Genomic DNA, 18,517 nt, shown 5'->3' with positions numbered 1-18,517 from the left:
GTCACTTAACTTGATTTGCCGGCATATTATAGGAGATTCAATAGCGCGCCACCTGGTGGGGAAACCAGCGATAGCACGCTTCAGTAAAATCACAGAAGCGGACTGTAAATAGGGGCTAAATTGAGACAACGAATCTCATTTGTTCTAGTCGTGAATGGCAAATTCCCACAAACTGTGATGTGACTAATCTAAAGCAGCAAACGTGTAACTTTTTTCAAAGCTGATTTAAGTCCAAGGCCAAGCCTAAATGCTGTGCAAGAAGTTTAACTTTACATACATATTTCAAAGAATGTCAAAGTCCTGTATAAGATAGACTTAGCAACTCCCAACTCTAAATCAGTGTTTGGTGTGAATCCCCATTATTAACAGTGGATAATAGCAATGTATTACAGGTATATGCATGAGTTACACACAGTGGCATCCTGATTACTATTATTATTATTATTATTATTATTATTATTATTATTATTATTATTATTTGGCTGACGCCCTATTTCGCTTTGAGTGAAAGGGAGGTAACACTGTTGTAATATTATTGCAAGTGTTTTACATAGTTATTCAGTTTGCATAGTTATATAAATAAACCAGTTTCTGTTACATTGTGTATTTTATCTCTAAACTGAAGACATTTTCTTGCTTCACGTGCTGGCTATACTTATTCATATATAAACAAATACACATCGTTGAGTGCAGTTCAGATTAGTTTAGTAGCTTGTTTGTGTTTTGCGTTGCACAGAAGTTTAAAGGGAGTGTTCGGAGGGTCTCCGCTAACTCCACCTCCTGCAATCGGAGCGTGTCCCACGGCAGGGCTGAGAGTTTAGGATTCCTCCACAGTGTAGACGATACTAACCCAGTGGAACGCTGCAGATCTCTCACCAGCGCGGCCCGATTCATCACCATGTTCTGGTTCCTTGGCACACTCCTTCTCGCCGTCTCCCAGCTTCCAAAGTCCGCTGCCGACATACAGCTGAACAGCAATGCCCCGTTAGAGCCCTATGATTTGCTGTACGACAACGCGATCGAGGCTTATTACACCGGAGACTGGAAATCGGTCATCTTGAACATGGAGCGAGCACTGCGAAACAAGGGGGCACTCCGCCGGGCGAAGGCACACTGTTGTCTCCTTTGCGCCAACCAGACCAGCTTCGGTGAACCTCTCCCGGGCTTGGGCATGGCTCTGCCAGGGATGGGACCAGTTGAAGACCTCGGCTTTTTCCAAAAAGTGGTCAGAAGGGCCGCGTGCATACATGAGTGTGAGATGGAGAAAGTGGGGCCCGCATCTCTCCACAAAGTCAGCGAGGAAGTGGCCCTGGAGTTTAGGAAGAGGAGCCCTTATAATTACCTCCAAGTGGCTTATTTTAAGGTAGGTAACTTAAAACCAAGTCAAAATGCATTTATTATGCAATAAATGCAACCCAGTGTACATTTTAAATAAAAATGTACCAGCCTGGTGTTTCACAGATAACTTTATTTAAAGCATTATTAATTTCAGTATGCAAGCTGCAAAATCAGTTCCAGGCATATTCTCACTCCACACCGTTTGACGCAGATGCTATTGTTATCTCGATCCAACGAGATTACAAATGAAAAAGTATCATTTTAAATTAAAATGTAACTTTCTTTTCAATGAAACGTTTCCACAGTTTTATTGTTAATGCAACTGTACAGCACGGATTATTTGTGCCACAGACACTAAAAAGATACAAGAGTTGTAGGAAATAAAAGTGCACACGGTTAACTTGTTCAGATGCACTGCAGCAAAGGGCTCTTCTTGGAAGAGTGCAATAGTGATGTTTCCAGATATATGACGTGCAGTTTCGGCCCTGGGTTATATATATTTGCCGAATGTCTGCTAACTGTACGAGTACAGTAATATGTTTACACTGTACAGGAAGACACTCAAAGTTGTGAAAATACACAAGTACATTATGAAAACAATGGTATGCACTGGTGTTTGTATAATAAAACAAAAAAAATAAATAACAAAAATATCCTTCTGCATGGTAGCATATTTTACACTACAATAAGCTTGCAGTTTTATGCATAAACGGTTCGTTTTCCAATTTCTTTACCATTATTAAAAGTTTAAACGCGTTTGTCACACTATGTCGAGCTGGTAAACACTGAGATAACACCCCAACCCCCACACCTATGATTTTAAAGAGTCCTTCCCCCGCGAGTCCGCTGCCACGTAGTGAGCGCAACACTGCTGGCTGCTCGTTTTCCCAGTCTTCCAAGGAGGAGACAGCTGCTCCTTTGTGTCCATCAATGCATGCAGGCAGGGCACTATATTACAGTACAGTACAGTACCTATATTTTAATTAACTGCATGTCCAAAAATAACGTGAACAAACATTTTACAGATGTTCGGGTTGTTTTGTTAGTGGTTTGCATGAAAACGTTTTACTTACAGCTGTGACCAAAAGTTCCACCTCTGATAATTATCGAATTTAGCTTCATAAAGTTACATTAACATATCGAACTACACACCGCTACCACATACATAGCGGACACCTGTCAAAAATGAAGAACAAAAAAAACACATTTTGAAATCTAACATGAAATACTGTATTACTATTATGGCTTCTAGTAGACTTTTGCGGTATAAATTTGTCTTCCATTACATGATGTTAAATAAAATATCCAAATTATGTTTAAGTAGTTATTTTCAAAGTATGCCACAATCCTAAATTTCTATGTGATGCAAAACTTTTAGCCACAGCTGTGGTAGACTTAAAAACCAAAACTTTAAAATCCAAACACCCCCATGTAATGAGGGAACCATATGACCTTTGACCTTATGTCAACTGTAAAATATGTTTTTAAGTGGATGGAGTGCACCACACCATGCTTCAGACCCATTCATCTGACAAAGATGATATACAGCATTGACACTCCTTTGCATTATTCAAACAGGCTGTGTTTATCGACTGGTCTTGTGTGATGATAATAAACATCCTGTATATTAACCTGTGTTGAGAATGGTTTGTCAGGTGACATGACTTCCGAGGGATATAAATAGGGGCTCATCTCATGAGCATTGAGCTGATAATGGAGTTGCCTGTTTGGGTGTTGGGGAGAATCTAGAATTCTATTAAACAAGACTGCATTGAAGGACTTGTCTCTGAGACCTTTCCTACATTATGAGAATAATTGAGAGTGAACCAATTGAAATAACCAGAAAGTTCAAACCCTGTTAAGTATAGCTGATCTGGGTAACTAAGGCAGAAACAAACAGATCTCTAACAGGTAGCATATATGTATAGGGCATCACACCTTTATAAAAAAGCTTTGACACTCCAATAAAAGAGCATTAAACTCAGTAACAGAACTGCATCCTTTAATATTTGGCAACAGACAATGCACAACTCTGTAGCAGAGAGATGATCCAACTGGTCTCTAATAGAAGCAGAACTCAGTGCATGCCCTCTTCCCTCAGATTAACAAGCTGGAGAAGGCTGTCGCTGCTGCCAACACGTTCTACATTGCTAACCCCGAGCACGAGGAGATGAGGCAGAACCTGGAGTACTACAAGATGATGGCAGGAGTGCAGGAGTCCAACTTCAAGGACCTGGAAGCAAAGCCACACATGGTGAGACACAAAGGCAACAAGACAGAGACCTGGAACGTGATCACAGCTGTAAGCCGCGAGGTTACGTGTTCACGTCCAGCCCTTGCCTCTTACAGCCACAGAATGAATCTGTCTGGGTAAATCAGTGTCTTCACATTCTATCCCCGAAGTTCAGGATCTGCTCCTCAGTTCTAGTGTCTTTGTCATTTTTATATCTAAAGAAGGCTGTATCTATCAGTCAGCATTTTAAAATGTAAGAGCCAGCACCATCTAGTGGTCTACCACTTTGTTATTGGTTTGCTGGCAAGGACCAAGCTGTAGGTAAAAATAAAATAAAAAAGACATCAAAGGCAAATGAAGACACCTTTTAGATGCGATACGCTGCCCCAGTGATCAGTTTTACTGGCACATTCCTATACATTTCCACTGGACTCCAGTATCCTATGAAACACTTGGCTGCCTTCCTGCTGCTCGTGCTTGAAGCTGGTGTGGGTGTTTAATGATGCTTGCCTACGTTTGGAATTGCCTTGGCTAGTATTGACACACAAGAGGACAGGACACAGTAAAAAAAAAAAAAACTTAACATACTGCTTGAAATGAATTATAAGTTGATCAAACTAACTTCCCTGCAGCGTAGTCCTGAAACTTTCCTCAAACTTACCGGGCAAATTGAACCATGGCTATCCCTAATGTTCAGACTCACGGATAGCCACTGTAACCCCACCCTTACCTCAGTGAGTGCACTGTACTGATGTGCAGTACAATAATACAGTACAGTGGCACAATGGCTAGCCTCCCCCCAATCAAATCTGTATTCGGTATAATAGTGATTAGGGCTGTGCTGAAACCTTTTACGAGCAGTTACCTTTAAGAAATTTGAAGTTGTTAGGTATTAATTAAATGGAATAAAATGTGTTAATTTCTCTACAGAAAACAATGCGATCCCTCGCTGTCCCTTTTTTGCACAATTATTGTGTATCAATCAATAACACTGGCAGTGTTATTTAATATAGAACCTGTCGTGATCAAACTCATTTATATTCTATAAGCGATTATTTGTCTTACCTTTTTTATCCTTTTGATCTGAAATTTTTTTTTCCCCCACTTTCCTTTGTTTCCTTAGGCCCGTGTCATTTCTGCAGTGAATTGTGGGATTGTATTCCTGGGCAAGGTTTTATCTCTGATTAAACATGAGAAAGAAATGCATATCCCAGTTTCCACAGCGGTAGCTCAGCTAGGGTGAAGTCATGGTTACGTGACGAATCAGTTGCATTTGCTAGTTTTGCAACATATCTTCATTGTAAATTTATGGCCTTGGTAGGGAGAAAAAATGTCAGTGCCCCGGATGAGAGGAACATGTGCTTCCGATGGGCAGCTTTTCCTGTTCTGAAATCAATGCATTAATAAATAGGTGTGTTTTAATTTATTTAATACCTGCTGACACATACTTCTTAAAGGTAACTCTGTGTAAAGTACGAGTATCAGCACAGCTCTAGTACTGACTCCCTTTCTTTCAAGTTGCATTTGTGTAGAGTTGGACATTGTGAATCTTGTAATAGATGAATTTTGCTCCAAGCCGTCTTTATTATTTCGATTAAACACCAGTAACCCCACGCTTTGGCAGATATAGTGTACTGTACACAACTATAGCAGTGTGATTGTGCTTGCAGTCCGTGCCCCAAGATTTTGGACATTTTGCTACCGTCCAAAAGTTTGCAAACTTCATCATTTCCAAACAAGTGTTGGATCGACCTGCCCCCCTAAATTCTATTACTGAATTGTTTGATTCAAGTTTTATACAATTAACGATTTTCTGTGGGTTTTTTCTTTAAAAATAACAGACTTAAGCTAACTCAGTTCCTTATTTTTGTATAGTTTGCGCTGAAATATTTTGTGCTGGGGCCAATCTTAAATAACGCATAAAAAAAATAATAAAAAAAGTCAAAGTTACTGAATAGATGAATGTGAAATCAGCAGTCATTGTTGTCGGTACTTCTTTTGCTGCAGTGCCACTCGATGCCTCTGTCTGTCTTCAATCACAGTTGATTTTTGTGTTTTCACATGCAGGAGGAGTTCCGGCAGGGGGTGAAGCTTTACAGTGACGATCAGTTCCAGCCCGCGATCGAGCCCTTCGAGAGGGCCCTGGAGGCCTACTTCTCAGCTGACCTGGAGTGCCGTGCGATCTGCGAGGGGGCCTACGACTATGACGGCTACAACTACCTGGAGTACAGTGCAGACCTGTTCCAGGCAATCACAGGTACACAGTGCAGACCTGTTCCAGGCAATCACAGGTACACAGTGCAGACATCTTCTACACAATCACAGGTACACAGTGCAGACCTCTTCTACACAATCACAGGTACACAGTGCAGACCTCTTCTACACAATCACAGGTACACAGTGCAGACCTCTTCTACGCAATCACAGGTACACAGTGCAGACCTCTTCTACGCAATCACAGGTACACAGTGCAGACCTCTTCTACGCAATCACAGGTACACAGTACAGACCTCTTCTACACAATCACAGGTACACAGTGTTCAATGTGTTGATAATTAATTACGCACGACATTTATACATAACTACAATGTTGATACTTAAAATAAGTAAATTAATAAATAGTACCTCTTTTTTAAAATGTGTTTTTATTAAAGTCTAGGTTTTTAATCAGACTCTTGTTCTTGTAATAGTAAGTAAAGCACATGAAGACACTTGCTGGCATTACAATAAATCATATTAAACAGTTTACCAGTTGGTGAAACTTGGTATTGACATTAATAAGCCTAAGTTAATGGATTGTATTCAAGTCTGGGGCTCTGGGAATGTCTGTCCGTACGATTGTTCATCTGTATGTCACACTTTCATTATTGCATATATCTGTAAAGTGGCTTGTTAAATTGTGATCAATAAAATTAGAAGCTGGAAAAAGCATAGCAATCTCTCTCTCTCTCTCTCTCTCTCTCTCTCTCTCTCTCTCTCTCTCTCTCTCTCTCTCTCTCTCAGATCACTACATTCAGGTGCTGAACTGCAAACAGAACTGTGCTGTGGAGCTGGCTACCAGGCCCGGCCAGGACAAACCCATTGAGGACTTCCTCCCTGCACACTTCAACTACCTGCAGTTTGCCTATTACAACAGTGAGTGGCCATTCCTGTACAGTAACACAATGGGACTGCCCTGCTGCTCCATAGTCTTGTCAAAATATATTTTCTAGTGGTAATGTAAAATCTGACCCTACACACATATTCAGTTATATTATACTATTACACTTCTGTGTAATTTTCAATTAATATTGGAGACTGCATTTCTTTATAGGCAGAATACAAATGAGACATGCACACATCTTTAATTCATTTAATTCTACAATCTGACAGGTTGAGACAGGAGTGATAGCTGTGGAATAACCTCTATCTGCATACGTTCCCTGTTCTTTCATGCATTCCTAATTGAACTGCTCTCTTGAACTGACCTCTATAGACAAGATAAGATGTTTTTTCATACATGATTTAGAATGTGATTTCTTTGATCTGAATGTTTTGCAATAAAGTGTTTGTGAAAACTAGTCCGTGCACATGCAGAGGGTCCTCAAAACACTTAAAACACAGTACCTGAAACCATCAAATAGAATCGCTTAATCAAATATCTGTGGAAAAGTTTATCGGAATACAGCAAAGTGCAATCCGACACGTCTTATAAATTTTAGTGAAGACTGGTGCAAAATCAAGGCTGTTGTCATATTCACCATGCAGTGTGTGACAGACAGACAGATACACGGACACAGTCAGCACATAAGCATCCCCAGGTTTGCATGAGGAGCCTAAAAACTACAAATTTGAACCAAGTCCCCATTGGTTTGGCTGAAACGTATCCATTCCTGTTTCAGGTGAGAAGTATGAAAAAGCCATTGAATGTGCAAAAACCTACCTCCTCTTCCGACCCAATGATGATGTGATGATTCAGAACCTGGCTTACTACTCGGCAGTGCTGGGGGAGCAGAGGGCTGCAACAATCGCTGCTAGAGAGGTAGGCTGTTCATAGCAACCAGGGCAAGACCAAGAGCTCTGCTGAGCAATGCTGCAGAACCAACTCCACCTGCACCACAGTGCAGCACTGTGACAATGTTACTGTAACCTTCATTATTACATCTGGGTAATATCTTTCCATTTATTTATATTGCATTATTTCAAGCAAAGTTACTGATTTTTTAAATGTATTTTTATAAACCCTGTCTAGTTACTACTATATATTTTATTTGGGCCTGAAAAACTTGAAATAAAATGTTTTGGGGCAAGGTCATGAAAACTATGAAGCCCTTGGAATTGTACTGTAGTCTGTAACACACGTTAACCTCCTCTTTCCCTCCCCCGTCCCTCCCAGAATATCCAGCAATACATGAAGCAGTCTCTCCTGGAGAAAGAACTGCTGTACTTCGCCTATGACATCTTTGGAATGGCTTTTGTTGACCCGGTACGTGAAGCATTTTGACTTCTTCTCTTTTCTCCCCCTCATGATAAATATCACTTGCAACAGGGGCATCCTGAGGAGGTAAATTCAGCACTAGAATGGCCCCTGAAATAGTAACCTGTCTCTAGGAAAGCAGTGCAACTAGGGATGTTACTTACATTACTTATTTTAAACAGGTAAAAGTGCTACTTGAAAATAGATTCAATTCATTTATCCACAAGAACAGTTTATTTGATCATTTTAAGCTTGTCAAGTTAGAAACTCATTTGACTGGAATAGCCTCCAGTTCCCACAGTAAAAGCATAACAAAGTGTAGTCTTGTAAGCACAGGTAAGCATTGTAAAGCCCAGAGAGGTATGGTAAAGCATAAAAAAAAAAAAAAAAAACTTTGCAAACCGTGGGAAACTATGGTACATGCATAGCATAACAATGGGAAAAACATGGGGAAAATGCAAAATAACTGTGGAAAGTTACTGTGGTAACTTTTGTAAGGGTAGATGAATCATTTCCATGAAGGAGTTCAGATAATGCATCTTAAGAATATCTCTTTCTAGAGAACTTTATGATGGCGCCCATAACTGCCAACCAAAAGCTTGTGATCTTTACTCTAGTAATCATTTGGCAGATGCTAATGAATGGTTAATAATAATAATAATAATAATAATAATAATAATAATAATAATAATAATAATTTTAATTTAAATATAGTACCTTTCACACAGTGTCCCAAGGCGCTGCACAATAGCATCTAAACATTGTAAACGTAAGTACAAACAAGATAAAAGCTGAATTTCCCAAGTACATTGGTAAAAAACAAGATACAAAATCTTAGTTTCAAAATCTAGGAAGCAAAGAAGAGAAGACCGCAAAAATGAGGTATGTTTGAGAGAAGATTTAAACTGAAAAACTGAAGTACAATTTCAAATGCAGCTGGGCAGACTTCCATAAGAAAGGGACAGTGCAACTAAAGCTGTGCCCAACAATAGGAATACGCTCGGGTGACATGCTGTCTCCCAGGGATGTATGTAAGTTCTGATAATGACCGATTTCTCTTTGTTTCCACTTCTAGGACACGTGGACTCCTGAAGAAATCATGCCTCAGAGGCTGCGAGACAAACAAAAGTAAGAATGAAATCAGTAGAAGTGTTCAAACTGGGCAATACAATACAATACAATACAGTACAATACAATCCAGCTGCAGCTGCCAGTCACTATCCGGCTGCTCTTCAGTTCTGGAGGACTGCCATAGATTGCACTGTATATGTAACACAGACTAGACCTGCCTGGTGTCTTCTAGAAGAAAGAGCCGGCGCCATTTGCGTTCTGCCACTTTGGATCAAGCTTCCTTTAGTTTTGCTGGCAGTATCCTGCTGTGCACTAGAGGGTGCTGGCGCTTGCTAAATAAAGACACCCTGGCTGATCTACAGTAGCCTACATTACACATGGCAGTCAACTGGAACTGGAGAGCAGCTCTCAAGCTCGTAATTGTTAATCTGCTCATTGACAGTGGAAGTTTTGCATTCTGTATATTTAATGTATTGAAATGTTGTGTCAGTGCGAGCGGCCAAGTTCAGAGCCCTGCAGTCCGGTTCATGACCTGGTCTGAAGGCCTGTATAAGTGCGTCTCTGTGGCTGTAACCCAACCCCCTCTCTGCAGGACGGAACGGGAGACAGCAGCCCGGATCTCTGAGGAGATTGGGAACCTGATGAAGGAGATAGAGAACCTGGTGGAGGAGAAGAGCAAGGAGTCGAACGAAATCACCCAGCTGGTCAGAGAAGGTGAGGAGGAGTGGCCTGGTCTTCCAGGGAAAAGCTGGTGCCTTCAGGTTAAAACAGGGATGCCCACACTGTGGCCTGTGGACAGGTGGCATACAAATTCATTATAAAAAGCGCACTTTGTGTTTAATTTCCATATGTTAAATATGTTAGCAGTTAAATATTTCAGAAAGCACAGACTGTTATTGAGTTATTTTAATTCTATCAGTCCACTGCAAGTCACCCACCCTTGAAGCACAGATCACATGTCCTCTGTGCGTGAGGAAGTACTGGTAGTGTGAATTGCACTATTGCACTATTAGAGGCAATATTGTAAAAATGGAACGTGGGTCCAAAAAAAAAAGAAATGCAGTACAGGGAACAGGCAATTTCAGGATAAATGGAGTGAAACTTTTTTTTCACAGAAGTTAAAGACAGCGATGGCTTGAGTTAGGTCAAAGAAAAGGTCATGCTTACATGATGAATCAGCTGCATTTGCTAGTTTTGTAACATATTTTCATTGTCGGTTTACTGGCTCGGAACAGCAGTAGCAATGTCATGCCTGGGATGAGAGGAACTGCTTTTAAAATGCTCAGTGAGCTAGTTCACCATCCACACAGCCCTAGCAGAATGAAGAGGGCATTCCTGGAGTGTGTCCTGTTTCAGCCCAGTGGATCTGGTGTGTTAGTAGAAGGTGATTAAAGGAGTGAGCTGTCTGTCATGGAACACCTAGCTTCTGTAACACCCTTTTCCCTAACGATTGCAGGTGGCAATGTGCTGTTCGATGGTATCACCGTCAGCATGACCTCCAAGGAGCTGAACGGGTCCCAGAGGGCGGTGCTGGATGGGGTGGGGACAGAAGAGGAGTGCAGGGAGCTCCACCATCTGTCCAATGTGAGTGCCTTGAAAGATTAACCATTAGCGGTCCATTTATTCAGCGCCTGACAGGCACGTCAGGTCCAATTTATTTTTACACGCTTTTTATTTTACTGTTTTAAAAGTTTTTTTTTTTCACAGTAAAACAAGTTTAAAAGGCAGTGCATATCAACAAGACACTCAGTACTGCATCTCCAGCCCCGTCCCGCCCCTTGTTCGCTGTATTTATCACATAACTCTTCGTAGTCGTGCATACTGATAACTCATCTTCTGATGACTCATTTTGTCACCAAACTCCTCAATAATGTGACCCAAGTCATTATTTTATTAGTATAACATCTCAAAAAGCTCTGCAGATGTCTGATGTTCTTTGACCGCTGGATGCGGAAGCAGCTATCTTGTTTGTTTATGTCCGTGTTAGCTCTGTGGTGCAGGGGCTATGTGTATTGCTCAGATCAGCCCCCCCCCCCCCCCCCCCCCCTTTTTTTCTGGCTTCTCTCGGCTTGTTTCAGTTTCACTCGGCCATTGAAAGGTTTTCTCTGCTTTTTCCGGAGAAAAAAAAAAACGTATTTTGGTGATGTCAGACAGGGTCCGACGTTGGACCAGAAAGGGAAAACTGTAATGTCAGACCTGGCCTGACAGGGTCGCAAAGGGTTAAACACAAGCACAAGTAAGATACAGTGAGATGGGGTCCTCGAGTGGCACACCTGGTAAGGCAGGGCCACATGGTGTGCAGGATGAGGCAGACAGTCAGGGGAGCACAGGTTTGTGTCTTGGATGTGCAAAGTTGCCAGTCTTTGCTGGGGATTTCAAAGGGAGCATTGGCCCTGGTGCTCCAGTGGGTCAAAGAGACAAAATCGCCAGGGACTGTTTCTCCTCACCCTGCTACAGCTGCTCTATGGGCCAGGCTGCTCCCCTGCTGAGGAGCGTTTAATGCAAACAGATGATGGCCACCCCATTTCTATGTAACATAACTGAAACCCTATACGTTACAGGGTATAAACAGACCAAGGAGCATTTCACACAGTAGTCACTTCCCTCTGTCAGTGAGTTATTTCCAGCATGCAGTGATTTCACAGGTGTGTTTTAGGAAGCATTACCTATCCAGTCATGTGTTCAGCCCTCCAAATGCAACGCAGTTCGGAGAAAATAATGCAAGTGTGCTTTTTCAGCATGTAATATGACACTTGTAAGACAGCAACACATGCCATAATAGCTAAGACAAAGGGGATGATGATGCTGTTTGTCGTAACATTCAAAACTCCCATTGCATAACATTTTAATGAAGGTATATGTTAATTAGGCCAGCCGTTTTGAACTTTGTGTTGTGCTGAGTCGTTGCTGTGTCTCCCCAGGCAGCCGCTCTGCAGGGGGATGGGTACAGAGGGACTCCCTCTCCGCACACACCCAACGAGAAGTTCCACGGAGTCACTGTCCTCAAAGCACTGAAGGCAAGCTGCTTTATTCCGATCATTTCAATTAGTTTCTTGTGTTTTATTTTATTTTTATTCCTTCTTTACTTTTATCCTAAACATTACACGGCAGCACAGGCTACCCTCTGACTCCTTCATGGGAGTTGGGAAGAGAAGCGCCCTCTATTGTCTTTCCAGTCATGATTGAAACACACTTGAGACTAGGATATATTACAGCATGCACACCAGAGTTACCATTGCATAACAGATTAGTCAGTCATGTGAGGAACCACCCATTTACACAAAAGAGTGTACTAGGTACAGCAGGTGTTTGTATGCATTTGTACGTGTTGATTCATTTATTAAAAAAATGCTGTGGCAGATACAGTATATACAATCCTAGACGAGGTTTCCAGAAAAGATTCATTTCTGTGTGGGGATTAATAGAAGCTTACCCTGCTCCACAGCCAGCATAGTTGTCCTGAACCCTTGATGATTCTGATGTTCAATAACAAAACTATTAGCTTTCTGTAAAATATAGTGAGCTTAACAGTTCTGTTATAGAGTGTGAAGATGCAATGTATAACCCTATTTTGTTCACAATGTGACAAAGAAACAAGCAGGTTTCCAGGGGGGAGAACTTTTGTGTCTTTATAAACTACTTATGGGGCATGTAAACAAACTGGACTGCCAACCAGCTATACTTTCTGATAAAGCCGAATGCATACAAAGCTAAACTATCGTTGAAAGTGTAAAACTAATATTACTCATTACAGCACCCTGCAGCTTGAGCTTGTGTGTTCAGTATTTTTTGTCTCTGGAGTTGCAGCTGGCACAGGAGGGCAAGGTTCCCCTGAAGAGCGCCCGGCTGTATCATGACCTCAGCGAGAAGGTGCGGAAGGTTCTCGAGTCGTATTTCCATCTGGAGACGCCGCTGTACTTCTCCTACACACACCTCGTCTGTCGCTCCGCCATCGACGGTGAGGAAACAGAGCCTCACCATCTGCAACACTTAACTAAAGAAAGAGTGAATGTTAACAGGGTCCCTTTGCTGTCCAGGGGCTGACTCACTGTTGGGTGACAGTGTGCCACTTGTGGAAAATAATCATTTGACACCTAACTCGTGAAACTTGACAAGCTGCCATGTTGCTGTGTTTGTTAGCACAGGGCATGCTGACAACACAGAATAATCTGCTGTCCGTGGAAGGCATCTTCAACTCTCAGCTCTGAGTTATGAAAGAGCTGCAGAAAATGATTCTTTAGTGTGCAGGAATGTTGTCAACAACCAAGTGACAGAAAACGTGTAAGAGTTACAGAAATGCCTTTCAAACGGCCCAGCGTCTTAGCCAGTGTATTTGAAATGATCAGCTCCATGTCCTGTGCTAGGAAACCTCAAGAACCAAGATTCCTGCCTTGCTGACTGTCTGCAGGGTGGCTGCTGTCCTCTGCTCTTCTGTCTGTTACTATCCCTGCAGCTTAGCCAATATAAAAGCAATGACCTGGAGGGCTGTCCGGATCCCACAATATCCTGGTCTCTACTGGGAACTCAAAATATGCCTCCATCCCATTGTAAAGTCATACAGAAATGGGCAACAAAATAAATGATAAAGTAATGTATTACATATACAGCTTATCCAGGCAGTGTTAGTTTCGATGCTGTGTTGTCTTTGATATCAAGACAGAACTGCAGCAGCAGCAGGAGTAGGCCATATTCTCATTTCCCTGCAAGTTTGAGGCTTCATTTTGTAAATAAAGGAGGGGGGGGGGGTGAATGAGAGCCGCAGTGAGGACAGTCTGAGCCTGTCTGGGGGTGAATGAGAGCCGCAGTGAGGACAGTCTGAGCCTGTGTCTGGAACCTTGTGCTTTGTGAATGAGAGCCGCAGTGAGGACAGTCTAAGCCTGCGTCTGGAACCTTGTGCTTTGTGAATGAGAGCCGCAGTGAGGACAGTCTGAGCCTGTGTCTGGAACCTTGTGCTTTGTGAATGAGAGCCGCAGTGAGGACAGTCTGAGCCTGTGTCTGGAACCTTGTGCTTTGTGAATGAGAGCCGCAGTGAGGACAGTCTAAGCCTGCGTCTGGAACCTTGTGCTTTGCGAATGAGAGCCGCAGTGAGGACAGTCTGAGCCTGCGTCTGCAACCTTGTGCTTTGTGAATGAGAGCCACAGTGAGGACAGTCTGACCCTGTGTCTGGAACTTTGTGCTTCGTGAATGAGAGCCGCAGTGAGGACAGTCTGAGCCTGTGTCTGGAACCTTGTGCTTCTTGTATTTCAGAGAAACAGGAGGGCCGGGAAGATCTCAGTCACTCCGTGCACGTGGATAACTGCTTACTGAACTCCGAGGCCATGGAGTGCATTAAAGAGACCCCCGCCTACACCTACCGGGACTACAGGTACAAGAGCAAGGCTTGGGCTGCGCAAAGCCTCAAGTGTTAAATACTGTCCACACGTGCATTCACTGTACGGAACTCAAATGTGCAGTATCAAAAAAACACATGTTACAGCACATTTTCATTTTAAATATCTGGTACTGTGCTAGGGTTAGAGACAGTTCTCAGTTTGCTTGCTTTACAGAAAATCTGTTACACTTCCTAGGACATTTCTCTTCAGCCGTGTCTGTGGCATCAAGCATCTTAATGGCTGCAAAGCATATCAGTCATTGGGGCAAGCTGCTGATTGGTTACTGACAGGAAAGAAGGATGGGTTCAATTTCAATCTCCAGGTGGCATGAGCATAGAAGTGCATGAGTTTCCTTTATCCTAGTTTAGTACCAGATGTTTCAAAATGAAAGTACATGTCTGCTAGATGTCTTTCAAAACTACACTTTAAAGACGCATACAGTGAATAGAAAATATATGGGATTATTTAGTTATCCACATTCACTCTAAGGCCAATGGCAAAAGATCTAGGGACCTTGTGTAGGCAAGTCAAAGACAGAAGTATAGTTAGCAGGGAAGTTTAGAAATTCCCAATGGGGCTCTGCTTTTAGTTCCAACATTGTCCACTGGATGGCATGTGTTCTGTTTTAAAACAGGCCCATTCAAAGACACCTGCAACCTCTGTCCACCAGGGGGTGCAAAATCCTATTATATTTTGTTACACTGAGCAATAACACCTAAGCATTTTAGTTTGTGTGTACTGATTTTATTCTTCTGTGATTTCAGTGCAATCCTTTATCTGAATGATGACTTTGAAGGTGGCAACTTCATCTTCACAGAGCTAGACGCGAAAACAGTTACAGTAAGTTGTGTTGAAATACACAGTGTTAATTGCTTTAAGTCTGTCTCAGCCATACTCCCTAATAATGTGCTACATTTCATGAGATTGTGAACGGATCTCTGCGACAGACCGCACCGCAAATACATTCTATTGCTAAGCAAACTGTGTATCATTTAAAACAAACACTGTTTACAACACTGATATTCACAAAACACCAGACATTTTCAAAAAGACCAGACACTGGCTGTGAAGAATGCCTTTCTTACTGAAAACTTGAACGCATTACCCCAAATAGCAAAACCATTTAAAAAAATGACCAGTAAGAATGATGGTACTGGATTTCTGTGTGCAGTTCACATGACATTGCACAAGAAAGCTTCCAGTGTTGTTATTACACATCTAGAGTATACAGAAAACATTTCTTCCCTTCCATAAACATTTTAAAAACTATAAATAACTTGTTGCAAACTACTTTTGAGAATAAATAGGCTATCCCTCTGCAGTAACTTGTCTCTGCTCATAAATTGGACATTTTGTGTTGCTACCAGTTTCCTCCAAAACCATAATCAAAATACAGTACACAGTTCACACTAGATTAAAATAAACTGACTTCTCAGCCTATGTATCTTTAATGAACGAGAGACGCTGGGGTACAGCATGGTGTCTCATATCTTGGGAACTGCTCCTCTGAGATGTAGTGTGCATTTCAATGGATTTGTTTGTTGAAATGATTACATATACCGTAAATGTAGATTCGTGATGATACTTTGTTTTATAGACACCTGTGGAAGGCTATATCGAGGAAACCACCTCTCAAAGTTATTATAATACTCTGAATAGAAGGAGCAAGCTGTCACTTTCAGAACACACACACACACACACACAGAGATGCTTTCACAAGTGCAAAATGCAAGCCTTTCACCAGACCTGCACGTCTGTCATTAAGTGACTCGACGCTTTTCCTTTGTAACTGCAGGCGGAGGTCAGGCCGAAGTGTGGTCGAGTTGTTGGATTTGGAGCTGGCAAGGAGAACCCTCACGGAGTGAGGGCCGTGACGAAGGGACAGCGCTGCGCTGTGGCAATCTGGTTCACCCTGGACCCCAGGCACAATGAAAAGGTACAGCCTGCTCAACCCTATCTGGGGTTGGGAATCTCATCAGACATTTGGTTTGACAAGGAACTATCTTGTGCTTACTGTGTGACATTGTAGTTTTGACCAAATAGTTCTTTAAACTGAATAAGATTAAACTGCCAGTCCTGAGTGTCAGATCAGACAAGTCACTCTGAGTCTGTAGCTTTACTAACAGGAGTTGCTCAGGCAGCTATAAGGGAGGAACCATTTATTTAACATCAAACTCCTGGCTGCTGATCATTTAAATAAATTATGTAATTGTATAGTAGTTCTGAAACCCAGGACTGGGTGCAGGGCTGGTGAATTTCAAGTCATGTACTAAATTCAAGAATAATCTAATGTGTGTGTATATTAGGTATACAGTGCAATTCTTAGAAAATGTAGATTTATGTCTCAAACATAAGAAATGTAATAAATGCCAATCAGTCAATAGGAAGCTCCTACAGGCATCCCTAAAGCACCATGGTCAACTCTGGAGAGATTCTGGAGGCGCTACTGGCTCTGGAGAGTCTAGAAGAGTGACTGTCTGCACCAGTTGTACGAAGATCCTCAGTCTAGCTTTTTCCACTGTGTGAAACAGTTTAATTGCATTTGTCAACTAGGAAGGGCAAAACAATATAATTTCCTCAGTAACAACATTGCTTAACAATAACATTTCATCAATATTTGAACACAAACATGTTTGTTTATTGGACAGGAGAGAATCCAAGCAGAAGAGCTGTTGAAAATGCTCTCTAGCCCAGTTGATGCAGAATTTCAAGGGGTTGCTAAAGAAAGCCCAGCAGAATCAAAACAGACTGCCGAGACGCCAGGGAACGCACAGACAGACGTCAAAGAGGAAACAGACTCTATTTCAGAGAAACAGGCTCCAGTAACAGAGGTCCAGACAGACTCAGAATCTGGACTTGTATCAGACTCCTCCACAATTAATGCCTCCGTCTCCTCTGCAGAGACTGAGCAGAAAGTTTCAGAAAGCAGAGATCCCACTTCTACCACCAGCTCAGCTCTGGACTCAAGAGACAGAAAAGAGGAGTTATAAGTTTAATTTGCAGCAGTTTTAATTTGATATTGTTTTTATATATATATAAATGTGTTTGACTTTGTGGTCAATAAAGTATTTTGTGGGGGTGATTTACATGTGTGCTATTTTGTTTTAGATTTTCTTGAATGGGGCAACACTGGATATAATATATCTGCTCTGTAGACAGTGTCTCTCTTATTCTAGGGAAAGACAGGATTGGCTATCTGTAATTATGAAGTTTTAAATCAATATGTGTAAATGCAAAATCAATTGTTTATTTGAAATGCTAACTTTCCCCTGCCTCATCACTTGAACGTGATAAAAGGGCTTTACATGAATTTAGATTAGCAAGCTGTTTCTCATGACGCAATGCAAATAAGGGAGGTAAGTTTTACATTTTTAAATGAACCAATAAAGGGTGCTTTATAATGGCAATCGGAGTCATTATGACCAACAGACCCTGAAAAATAAAGAGAATATTATGAGGGAATGCTGTCTTTGTATCCTTTCCTCCTCTGATCCATCATCTCTGTAATATATCCATTGTGCATTCAAAATAGAAGGCTTCAGTTTTGTGCTTTACTATGGGAAAAGCACAGTAACATTGTTAAGCAGTGATACAAGTTTTAGTTGGTGCATTCATCAGTTATTTGTCTGCAAATGGCATTTTAGAGTTTTGCATATACAGTATGTAACAGAAATGCAGTTCTGTGTAAGGTTTACCTTTAATTCTGTCTGTGTTTAGAAGTTATGAATAATTTACACAATAGAGACCAGTGATTGGAATAGAGCTTTGTCAAGACTATCCAAAGACATAGACAACTTTGAATTACATTTTGAATATGTTTTTTAATCAGTCCTTGTGCTCCAATATTGATATACCACATGTCTTCAGCAATAGCAAAATTAACTTGCTCTGTGTCATCCCATTTAGAAACGAAATTAGAATGTATCTGTAGTTTGGGAAATAAACTGGGAAGTCAACAAGGTCTAATATCTGAAGAATAAAAATGTCACCTAGGAATAAGTAACCCAATCAAGCCAAGTTGTAATAAAATTCAGTGATAGATATACA

At 41.5% G+C, this 18,517-nt stretch overlaps 1 protein-coding gene across 1 annotated transcript; it reads left to right on the top strand.

Annotated features, from left to right (window-relative positions):
• Positions 1-726: 726 nt before the first annotated feature.
• Positions 727-17,950, top strand: LOC121329236 (prolyl 3-hydroxylase 1-like). The gene is made up of 15 exons (XM_041274726.1): positions 727-1,363; positions 3,440-3,592; positions 5,639-5,828; positions 6,575-6,706; positions 7,453-7,592; positions 7,947-8,036; positions 9,103-9,155; positions 9,691-9,812; positions 10,555-10,682; positions 12,020-12,115; positions 12,906-13,056; positions 14,346-14,463; positions 15,235-15,310; positions 16,266-16,406; positions 17,119-17,950. The coding sequence occupies exons 1-15, from the start codon at positions 899-901 to the stop codon at positions 17,458-17,460; spliced, it is 2,397 nt and encodes a 798-aa protein (XP_041130660.1). The 5' UTR covers positions 727-898; the 3' UTR covers positions 17,461-17,950.
• The last annotated feature ends 567 nt before the right edge of the window (positions 17,951-18,517 follow it).

The sequence above is a fragment of the Polyodon spathula genome, chromosome 16 (assembly GCF_017654505.1).
Source record: "Polyodon spathula isolate WHYD16114869_AA chromosome 16, ASM1765450v1, whole genome shotgun sequence".
NCBI lineage: Eukaryota > Metazoa > Chordata > Actinopteri > Acipenseriformes > Polyodontidae > Polyodon > Polyodon spathula.
The sequence above is the reverse complement of the archived record's forward strand: the minus strand, read 5'-3'. Positions and strand labels throughout refer to the sequence as shown.